This window comes from Strix uralensis, chromosome 5 (genome assembly GCF_047716275.1).
Source record: "Strix uralensis isolate ZFMK-TIS-50842 chromosome 5, bStrUra1, whole genome shotgun sequence".
NCBI lineage: Eukaryota > Metazoa > Chordata > Aves > Strigiformes > Strigidae > Strix > Strix uralensis.
Genome location: NC_133976.1, coordinates 49,350,316 through 49,362,088, shown reverse-complemented (window position 1 = coordinate 49,362,088; position 11,773 = coordinate 49,350,316). Strand labels below are relative to the sequence as shown.

Below are 11,773 nucleotides of genomic sequence, written 5' to 3'. Positions count from 1 at the left end.
ACACAGCTATTCTGTTTAAAAATCAAACCTCGGCATCATCACTTGCAGTGCTCTAGTAGCTAAATTTATAGTATCTTATCGTGCTGAGGAATCTTTGCTGTGTTCCAGGACCATTTGTTAATGTCAGCATGGCCATTGAAATGGCACAAGTTCATTATATTGTTATTGTACATACAGCATAAGAAAAAACTAAACAGAAGGTCAAATTCTGATCATGTGACTATGTATATAAATCAAGACTATTTCCACTGAGTAAAATTAAATTGTTGGAATAGCTGGCCAAAAACCTAATTCATTATTGTGGCACCCACAGAAATAGCAATTAGAAATAAATACATGGACACACATACAGTGAATAGAATATATAATATATCTCTGTACATTTAAATTTCTCTTAAAAGCAAATGGGAAAAGATCAAGAATAGAAAGGCATTTTTCATTAGTTTACCATACAAGAAAATCCAATATGGAGCCTAAACTGCTTGAAATAAGAACTTCAGTTGGCTAAAGGAATTTTTCAATAGGATGAATATATTTTGCTTTAACCCACTTAGTTTTGCAGCCTTTTTGCACTACTCCACTTACCCCAGGAAAACTGGCAATTGTGAAAACAGATTCTTAAAACTGAGTGCAGTCTTTTTTAATCCCATGCTTTGGCCAAAAGTTAGTGTAGATTTTATAAAATGAACAGAGGTGAGACCCTTTACTAAATCTGTCCCATAACATTTCACCCCTGGGTTAGAGATAGGATCAGTTTCCAAGACTGTTTTTAGTTCTTCTGTTTCTAGTACTCTTCCATGCAGTCAAGGCATTGAAATAGGCAGGCCTGCTTGAGGATATCTGAATGTGTGTGAAACATCCAAAGCCTGACACATGTCATATCTTCCCTAGACAAAAGAAAAGCACAGAGAGAAGGGTTTTAGACTGCTTACATCACAGCACCAACAAAGGATCAGTCTCTCTTATTATAAATGTATGGACACATTCATACATGTTTTGAAAGATCACTTCTTGCCAGCATTATTGTCTTGTGAAAAAACAAGTTTAAGATATTCCCAACTCCTTCCAACAAAATATATTCCATTTGTAGCTTACTTTTACTACATAGTGAGGTCTTTTTCCTGATTCAGCACATGGTAACAGATGACTTACAAAGAACTTACAACGTCTACTGATCCTTACAGTAATAAAGACATGTGCTACTACCTTGTGTGGGCTAGGGAAAACTCTCTTGTGTCCTTTGAATCACCCTCTACATCCCACATAAAAATCATGTCAGTTAGTTCTATTGCTGAAAGAAGTAATAGGAGATCAAAAAGGACATCAGTGACAATGCTTGAAAGGAATATGTTCCTCATCATTGCAAACAGGCATCACATACCTGTCTATAGGGACATGCCTGGATATTAATTTGTTGGGAAAACCGGAGGTTAAAGAATTTCATGCACTAACATTCACCAGACAGTTAGGATTATTATACTCCTACTGACAGGATAGCAAGAGACAGCCTTGGTCTCCAGCTCTTGCCACCTGCTATTCTCTCCCACAAGCACAACATCATCCCCTTCATAGACTGACTAAACTCCATGTAGGTATGATTTCTTCCCCCTGCTCCTTTTGGAAGGCCAATCCAGAATATCAGTCCTGTGTGGTTTGCCTGTTTCCAGGTTAAACTGTCTATTGGCCAGTTTATATCTACACATCCTTGTGTGAATATTACTACCTTATTGTTCCTCCTTATTTCCTTGACTTCCAAAGAAAAGTATGTCCTAGCCTTTAGCTTACCAGACCAAGCAAACCAAGCACTTTTTATCCTCTTCCACAAAACAGACACTCCACTCTCCAAAATAAACCTTCTTTACTTTTCTTAAGCCAGGGTAAAGAGAACTCTTCATCCATTATTAAAGGTGAGAACTTAGGATGGCCTTGTGCCTTGATACTTCTCTATTGCTGCAGAGTGGATGGTAGACCAACTACCGTATCTACTTTTCCACAGTTACAAGTGTCTCTGAAATATTAAAAACCACAGATGATCTTGTTTTATTTCATTTACAAAGCTTCTTTTTCATGAAAAAGTGTTATTTCAAACACTAAAGAAAACAACTGTTTTCCACATTTGTGATTTCTGCCGTTTAGAACTGGATTTAATATTTCATTTTTACAAAGAAAATTAATGTGTTGTGAAAATAAATGTGCTAGAGAAGATGAAGCAGGCAGCTTGAAGCTGTCTATTTGTCACTAGCGGCAGTGTACAGCTATAGAGCTCCAGGATCATGTGCTGCCAAGGGAACAGCAACCAATTTCAGGGCCAGGGCCAGAAGGCAAGAAGTTGGCAAGGATACACTCCTTCTCCTGTACAGACAAATGAACATACAGAGAAGGGGGGACGGCTAGGGCTCAGTCTAAGAGAGGAGGAAGAAGGGCCATTTGAGCACAGAGAGCCAAAGCTCCTGGGGAAAGGCAGCCATTAGGGGCAGCAGAATTTGTTGATGGCAATTTTTAGCAGCTGGCTCCTGTCAGATTTAACCACATTATTTCCAGTACAGCCTGAAGTGAGATGTCCACATCACTACATAAGCTTGACTCCTGTCCGTCAGAATAAACACACGTTCTTTCAGCCTCTTTTTAACAGGATAAGCTATGATAAAAGACAGAGAAAGGAATTTATCTAAGTCATAGTATGATTTTCCTATAAAAAGGCACTAAAAAGGTTAAATTATTAGTCTAGAGAAAAGATAAGCAGTGTTAGACATGTAACAAATAATGAAACACCAAAAATATACTAAGTGCTCTTTTGTAAATTCTACAATAACTAAAGAACACAAGGTAACTAAATGATATTGAAAGGCAGTTGGTTTAAAATAGAAAAGTACTTATATTTTACAAGATGCATAGTTAGCTTATGAAATTGATAGCAATACAATAATTGAGGAATAACTTCAGAAAACTTAAATAAGACTAAAATTAAATGGATAACAAAATGGATATCTGCATTACTCTCCCATTCTCTCTCTCACTTGGTTTCCTAATGCTTTCTGAAATAATCATTCACTAAACCTAGGACTAAGGGAGAAAATATAGCAAATCATCCTTCTGAAATAGCTGAGGATGATGACTGTTAGACAGTAATGCATGATGCAGACAAAAAGAAAGGAAATTAAAGTTATTAAGTACAGTCCTCCAGAGCTGGAAACTCTGGGGAAGGAGTTGTCACATGAATCTGTCCTTCTCAAAACAGTACTTTGAAATTATATTACCTCATAAATGAAAGCTGACTAAACTACATTTCCTTTTTATAACTACTCTTTAAAATTAGTGAATGACTTAATAGATTGAATATGTTAAATGAAAATTGCTACTGTTTACAAAATTTTAAGAATAAAGAACAGGAAAATACATCATCCTTTCACTATACATGTGGCGCTTTTTTCATGTCCAGTAGAAGAGCAATGTAGTGTTAACCCCTCATGAAACCCATCTGAGGAACGACTCAGACTTATGTACCCATCACAGCTCTCCAGTTTGGATTATTTCCAAAACTGGGTGGTGGGGGGAAATCTCATTTTCATATTTCTTGCTTATCTGTCCTGTCAGAGCTCAGGGCTTGTGTGTGGATTAGCACTTCCATCTTAATGAAAATGACAATCAAAGCAAAATAGTTTAGTTCTGTATTTTCTTATGCAAGTAAACACATAGTAAACTGAACAGTCAGTCTGGGGGATTTAAACTATTGCACAAAACTAATTTAAAACATTTCCTATCATACTAACTGGGCCTCCAGTTCTGAACAGGGTCTCTCTCTACAGCTGCACCAAAAACACCCTAGTCACGCCGAGTCCTTTTACATGGAGAAAAATCATTAACTTTCTGCCTTTCCTCTCTCTGTCTTTAAAGGGATATCTAAAGCATATCCATAGTCTCCTGCAAAAACTCTGGACTCTCTGCCTGGTCTCCCCATCCTCCCTTCTTCATCAGTTTAAAAGCTTTAACTGAGTGTTTCTCTGTAGTAAAACATAGGGATAACAAAAGCAGACAGTTTCTCTGCACCATGACCTCTTGTTGGTGCAGTGAGATCTCACTCCCTCAGTGAGCTCCAACAGCAGAGGACCTTCTAGACAATGAAAGAATACTTCAACATGAGGTCATTTCTGCATTCTCCCTTTTTTTCATGTTAATTGAATGCTTTGATTGCATTTCAAAACCTCAAAAGGGAGGAAATTCCAGAATTAAGGTTGACTTTTACTGCACAGGTGCTGTGGTTGGGCATTTCCTGAACACCTGTTTTACCAAACTCTTTTTTTTTTTCCCAATTCAATTTGCAAATACTATTTTTAGTGTGTGCATTAAAAGAGGCAACTCCGGCCCCAGGGTAAGTGGTAGGGGATGATTTGCATCCACGCAACAAAATTTTTCCTTCCCCAGAACAGGGGGGAACTGCCTGCTGGAAATGGGTCCTGGCTTGTACTCTTCCTCTGGCTGAGCTCAGGCCTGGAGAACACCAGTTGGCTGGACCAAAACTGTGCCAAACCGAATGCTAAATATTAAGCTCCAGAGACCATTGCATGCCACTACTCGAGTTAATGCTTCAAGTGTATATATTGCCAGCAGGTTGGGCAGGAGGATCAAAAAGCAGTAGAGAAAGGAAAGAGCTATTTATGGTAAAGGATAACTTTGCCTCGAGAACAAACGTGTATAAATTAACAATGAATATATTAAGCTTCAAATTAAAAGTAGGTTTCTAACCATGAGGTGAGTCAAATTCTAAAACAACATTCCCATAGAAGAGCAAGGGCAAGAAACTAATTTTATGCTGGAAATGGATAAACCTTTAAAAGGACTGATTGATACAGCTTCTCTTGACGGCAGGGGGCTCAGCCTAGGAAGTCCTTTTATTCCTACCTACGTTTTAGTCCTTCCTACACTCCTTATGCAATCAGACTTCATCAAAGAGAGAAGTGACGACATAATATGGCTCTGAATTCACCGTACCTCTCCCTTTCTTCAGACTAAAGGCACTGTACCAAAAAAAAAAAAAATCACAATTTTTCATTCAACAGGAATAATCTCAGTTCTCCCTGTAAACAGTGAATATTTATATCCAATCCCACTTACACAGTATTTTGTTTTCAAATGAACCCATTTTATCATGAAACTCCCTAGGGTTGTAATTACTGTGAATAGGATGAAATAGACTAATGGAAATTGAGAGATGTAGGTAACAAATCTGGGAGCAGAAATATTTATGTCTCATACATTTATCACCTCTAAATTACTGGAATCAAAATATGAATATAATAAGGAGCTACTTAAGTATGGTAAAAATTATAAACTATGTTATTTTCTTCAGAAATAAATTGTACAAGCAAAATAACATGGGGTTTTTTTGAGCTTGTATAACTATAATTAATGCATTAGGCTACACAATCTGATCTCATGACAGGTAAATAACTGAATTTTAGACATAATGAGCAGTGGTTGTCTCGTCCTGTAATAAACATCTAGTTGCACTGTCGATGTCCGAGATGATGGATCAGCTTGAGTCTGCCTACGTCCAACACTGCCTGGCTTGGTGATTGTAGTCTTCTTTTTTGCCCAAAGTGGAAAACAGGGAAAAATGTCAGGAAAGTTACACATCATATGAATGTTGGGGAAATAATTATTTAATACAGTAACTATAATTCCTTGTAATGCTGTAGGCGGTGTGTTTTACACTGTCTACGAATGTGCTCCTTGGAAGCATGAGCTCCAGCACTTTTGAGGAGTCATGCCAGTGCCTTCCTGTTTAAGAAGTAATGACAAATCTCCATGTTCCTTTGTGCATGGAAGCCTGTGGATACTGAAATATCTCCTAGTACAAATGTTGGGATAGAATTTCATCTCTAGAAATCATATCAACTACAGCATCTTGAAGAAATGAGTATCTGTAGGATAAATGACTGCTCTTTTTTCATCCAATATGTCAGGGGACACTCCACAGTAGATGGCTGGTGGGCTTCAGGAAAAGAGTATTCTTCAGAGTTAGGACTACTAACTTCATCTGCTGAACAGAGAATTGAGCACTGCTCTCCAGTCCTCCAAGCAAACCCAGTACAGAAACCTCTACAAATAAGAGTAAATTGTCCTTGTAGGCTGGGTATTCCACCATTTCAGAAACAGTACAAAGGTGTTGTTTGGCCTCTGGTAAATTGAGCCATGATGAACACTGTTGAACTACCACTAGCAACTACCACAGCACAGTGTACTACAGATACAGCAAACTTGAGGCTTGGAAAACAGCCAATTTGTCCATCCCAATATATACTCTGGTCTCTTTCTGACTGAATGCCAAGACCAGAGTTGGATGGGCACCATTCATCCCTGCAACCTCCCTCACCATAGAAGGAAACAGAGGCCTGCCATCAGAGTAAACAGTGCACTCCAGCAGGTCTCCCTGATCTGGACAACTGAATAACTTTCAAGATCACATATGTAAGTAATTCCTCAAAAGGAGACGTAGTGTTTTTGAGTGCAATACCAGATGAATCAGACCCCTCTTAGCACACATATGAAAAAAAGCCCATGAGTTAAGACCAAAAAAAATCTTTGAATTGCTGTTGTCCTCTGATCTTCTTGGAACCTTAGTGGCTGCAAAATTTTACAAGACTTTCAAGGAGCCTCACATTTCTATTACGTCTACTAACATCCAGAGGGTCATCAGAAGCCAAAGGGGGATTGCCAAGGATCACAGAAGTTTAGCAGCATCAGTTTTTCCCAAGTTATGTTCTCGATGTACCAGTTTTTTTCTAGCTGAGAATTCCCCATGCCAGTGAGATCTTCAGCTGCTCATTTTATACTGCTTTAAAACTGTATAGTATGTTGAAAGAATAGCAGAAAGAGGCTTTCATGCAAGTCAAGAAATGGACATTTACTTTTTAGCAGCTACAACTATATTTTTACAGGCTCTGATTGGGTTTTAACAACATCAGTGAAACTTCCTATTTTGAGCTTCTCTTCCTTAACAAAAAAAATGTTCTTAGTGAAACAGAGTATCTTCTGCATGCTAACTATCCTGCTGTAAAATCTTAATGGAAATAAATCTGTCATTTCACTGCAAAGTAAACCTGCAAAGACACTAATAGACAGAAGCAGTTTTAGACTTTCAGTAAAAATCTGTCATTTCTTCTCTTCATCAGTATTTCAGACCAGGACGGTAGTCAGATGAACAAAGCCCACTTTCCTTCCAGTCAAAACAAAGACCACACTCTAGCTTTGCCGACCTGTTTGTCTCCATAGCTCCTTCTGTCTCACACACAACTGTGCAACTCTAGCCTCCTTTACTGGTATTTCTTGAACAGATTTCCAATAGTCTGAAGCCTGGCTCCACTCCTATACTACACTACTTGCTTATTCTTTCTCCTGTATCTAGATGGCTTATGGAGTGCACAGTGTTTTTAAAGAAGCATCGTAATGAGGTACTGAGCTACTCATATTGTCATTTCAATAAACAATTAAATGTCAATTTTTTTATTTTTTTTTTTTTTTATTTGGAGATACCACTATTTATCCAGAATATTGCATTTACCCCTAGCTGGTCTGCCAATCAGTCTGCCAAATGAACCGGTCAGTTAGTGATTTTACTGTGTAATAACATCACTATCCCTAAAATCCCAGTCTGTATGGAGAATGAAACAGTTACATGGAAACTGCTTTTTGCAAATTAATCTTCAGAACCAGATCATGTGAATGAAAAATATGCAGCTGAATCCTGTGCTCTTATGGTGCTCAGTGAAATAAAAGTGGCTCCATAGTGGTGTAGGTGTCCCCGTGGACCTATGTCTTGAGTCATTCACTTACTTGCTGATTAGTAATATTGAATAACTACAAAAGTTCTCCCTGTCATTTGTATAAAGCACAAAGGATGCATGGTGCTTAAAAGAAACCAACAGTCAGTTTGGTAACTGTTAAGCATAAGAAGGTTCAATTAGAAAGTCAAAAGTTGGTACTATGTTGGAAATGGGAAAGACTAATAAAAACATGCTTTCTTATGGGTTATGGACATAAGTTATGAATGAGTTTAAACTGTGAAACTCTGAATTTCATAGAAAAGACTTCCCAAACCGTACTGAGGTCAATGTCAGCAGCAATATGCTTGCAAATTGCCAGCATAAAAGGAGAGATGAAAAGGGCATTATTCCACTATAGCTGAGGTTGGTTAAACACAAGGGCAGGTTCAAGGACTCAGATCAGGGATGGAGAGAAAAGGTACATGCTGCCAGGATGGTAAAGAAATTTAATGAGGCCCAGAGAATCTTAGCCTCTCTGTACAACTATCAGTAAGGTAACTGGATGCAGGGCATCCACTAAAGCTTTCCTGTCATGACTAACGGTGGCCTGTGACAGAGCTCAAGGTGGAGAAAGACCAGAAGTGTTTTCCATAAGGTAGGTAACTGCTATGACAGACTGCTCTTTCACACTTTCCGGGGCTTCTCCCCAGGAGACTAAAGCTGTCATCTGTTCTAAGGAGGAAATATGCCATAACATTTTAATTTCCTGGCCCTATTTGCTAAACGCGTCGACTGTGGAAGCAGCTTTGGTTGATCACCACTAGGTGATATACAAACTATTCTTTCAGTGAGCGCGATCCTTGATTTTTTTGTTGTTACAGGCTTTGTCCCTTTCACTGCTTGTCTATTGCTTGAATCACAACCTTTTAGAGGAAGAGACTAACTGCATATAAAACAGTCTGACAAAGCTCAGAGGGTAACACAAGAACTCCAAGATAACTCGGCACAGTAATAATCAAGAAATGCAAAAAATTGTAATTAATTCATCAGCAGTGTCATGCTGTAAGAGAAAACTATCAACCCATTTTTCTGGATTGGATGCAGAGGCACAAAGAGATTAGATGTTTATCTGCCCTACACCAAAACCCGGATATATAGTGGAGCTGAGGATGGGTTCAAAATCTTTCTGTGCCTGAACAGCTCATCCTTACTTTAGCAGAAACCTAGTCTTTTGAAAACTTACCATTAATTCTAGGTTAAAACTACACAAACTTTTCTAATGAAATATTTTACGGTGTACTCTGAGCATATCTGATCTCCCTTAGGAAATGACCATTGATTTAGGCAGATTATTCTTTCTTCATTCCATGTTAACGTGCTTTTTAATTTTCACCAAAGATTGCTGTCTCAGGAAATGCTAGTTCCATGAACTGCTCTTCTTTCCATTTAATGCATGCTCAAGATTTAGTCTGTGTTAGCCTGACAGCTCTCTTCTCCGAGGAGGACTCAAATTCTGTTGCTGCTGCTGGGATGGATTTGCCAGCAGGACTCCACGCAGTAAAAAAGTGACGTTTTTCCACGCTCAACACTAATACATGATTTACAGAGGATGCAAATTGTAACAGCATGTTAAACGACCTGCAGGATCACCTTTACGCAAGCATTAGGAGGCACTGCTGAACAACTTTTCTGTGGCTGGAGCAGGTAAAAGGAGTTTTCAAGCTCTACTCGAAAGGCTGATTCCAGTGCCTAACTTGTACTCGCCGATTATGGAAAGGCACCACTAAAAGGAAATCGCGAATCCGGAGTTGCCTCCCGGCTGTGCGCGCCGCCGCCGCAGCTAGGTGCTGCTCTGGAAATACCGCGCACTTGCTGGGAGCTCTGTCAGTCCCCCGGGAGGGACCCCCCCGTCCCCCTCCCCTTATCACCGGCGTGAGTGGGGGGACCCGACCCCAGGGCTTGGCTCGGCGCCGGCAGCCTCACGGATCTCGGGTGCTGGGGGCTTCCCGCCAGCTGCCGGAGCCCTCCGCGGAGGCGGCTGGAGACCCCCGTCCCGGTCGGCTGGGCCGGCCTCTCCTAGTCACCGCCCAGCCCCCGGGCACCGGGCGGAAGAAGCCCTCTGCCGCCCTCCCACCCCCGGGGGCCAGTTCCGAGTGCCCCCGGCCCGCGCCCCCCCCCGCCCCCCCGCCCGTCGCGCCGCGCAGGGGCAGGCTCGGCTCGCTCCTGCCTCCAACCTCCCCTCGGTTTACCCGGCTCTCCCCCTCCCCGCGGGGTCTGCCGGGGCTGCCGGTCCTCCGGGAGGGCGGGCGGCAGGGAGGGGAGGGGAAAGGCGTGTCTTGCCTGGGCTGCCGCTGCCGCCGCCGCCGCCGCTGCCGGAGGCAGATCGGAGATATAAAAGACCTGGCCGGGCGCCGGCCGTGGCTCCAGTCAGTGCGGGCGCTCACGCCGTGGGCAGCGGGGCGCAGCGGGGCGCGCAGAGCGGCGGCGGGGCAGGCGGAGGCATCGCGGGGCTCGCCGTGGGCAACCCCAATGCGTGGACTATCGGCTGCTGCATTATGCTGGAGCTACAGTTCCGCTGAAGGGAGTTTGCACACTGCCGGCTGGGCCGGACTGCAGCGCTGCCGTTCCTTATGAAGAAGGCACAAGTGAGTGCGGCCGGGAGGCGGGGGTGAGGGGCGGCCCGACCTACCTGCCGGGCAGGGCTGGACCGCGGCTCCTCGGCCGGCGGAGAAGCTCCGCTGCGGACCGCACCGGGGTGGGGGGGGGGGGTGGGGGGGCTGGAGCGGAGCGGGGTACGCGAGTCGGGGCAGCCGGCGGGCGTGGAATGCGCACCCGCGTCCGTGGGGGTGTCCGCGGGGGCGGCGGCTCCCAGACGGCCCGAGAGGTGAGGGGCGCCGGGGATGGGACCTGCTGCCGTTGGATGAGCGGTCTGGGGGAGAGGGGTGGGGGGAGAAAAAAAACCCCAACCTACTGCCCGGTCTTACCCTCAGCGCCCACAGCCCGTGGAAAAGTTGCAGCAAGCGGCCGGATCGGCGGCTGAGCCGTGGGAGATCTCCGACGGCGCTTGGAAAAATCGGCTTAATAAATCAGTTGCCTGTGTTGCACTAACGAGCTGAGTGCGGAAACATGAACTACTCGGAGGCAGCGGTGCCGTGGCTGCTGTGCTCGGTGGCTCCATTCAAGCCTCTCCAGCGTGTTGCGGGTAGACCCCGGCGTTGCGCCCCTGCCCTCCCGCCCCCACTACAAGAGCCGCTCTGTACCGGGGTGGGCTCCCTGCCGTTATTTCTCCAAGTTCTGTAGAGATTACGGTGACTGTGCTAGGCATTTTCTTAAAAGGAAGGATGGGGACAGACAGGAGTGGAAAAATCTTCTTATAACAAGAGCAGCTCAGGGAAACTCGAAAGAGAAAAAGTTTAAGGCTTGACTTTGCAAGGTGCTGCATCCTGGCTGACCTCAGTGAGAGCCGGCGCGACTCGGTGCCGAGGCTGAGCTCGGGGGGAGAACAAAGCGTGGACTCGCACCCCGCTGGTCCTGCGCTGGGGGCTTTTGCCTTCCCCTCCGCCTCTTGGTTAGAAGCAAGAGACTTTCTGCCTTCGTCTATTTCTTGGCGGTTGCTGGGTCGCCCGCGCACCAGTAGCCTGAGGACACTTCAGCATATAGTCATTGGAAAAGACGTAAAATATATTTTTAAATAAAAGGGAAGGACCTTACTGAAGTCTTTTGGGCAGTTAAATAGTTTTTTCAAGAGATGACAGGAAGTAGAAATAGTGGCTTTTTGAAATATTTAAATCTCAGCTGGCCAAAGCACTGGAGAATGTACCCATGCTTAAGGAGTTACAACTTGGGAGACTTAATTTTTGTGATGCTGAAGTACAGTGAAGTATTATCTTAAATGATCAGTTCTGAATTCTAATAGCTTATATCCATTGCTGTTATTGCCTTTAGATGATTGAAGGTGCCTTGCACCTCAGAGATGTTGTTTTAGACCATGTATACAAATTTCCTCAAAT

At 43.2% G+C, this 11,773-nt stretch overlaps 1 protein-coding gene across 2 annotated transcripts in view; it reads left to right on the top strand.

Annotated features, from left to right (window-relative positions):
* Positions 1-10,172: 10,172 nt before the first annotated feature.
* KITLG (KIT ligand) overlaps positions 10,173-11,773 on the top strand; it is a 57,322-nt gene continuing 55,721 nt past the window's right edge. For both annotated transcript variants that reach the window (XM_074870711.1, XM_074870709.1), the window contains exon 1: positions 10,173-10,408. In XM_074870711.1, the coding sequence (XP_074726812.1) occupies positions 10,394-10,408 (15 nt within the window). In that variant the 5' untranslated portion in view covers positions 10,173-10,393. The remainder of the gene's footprint in view (positions 10,409-11,773) is intronic.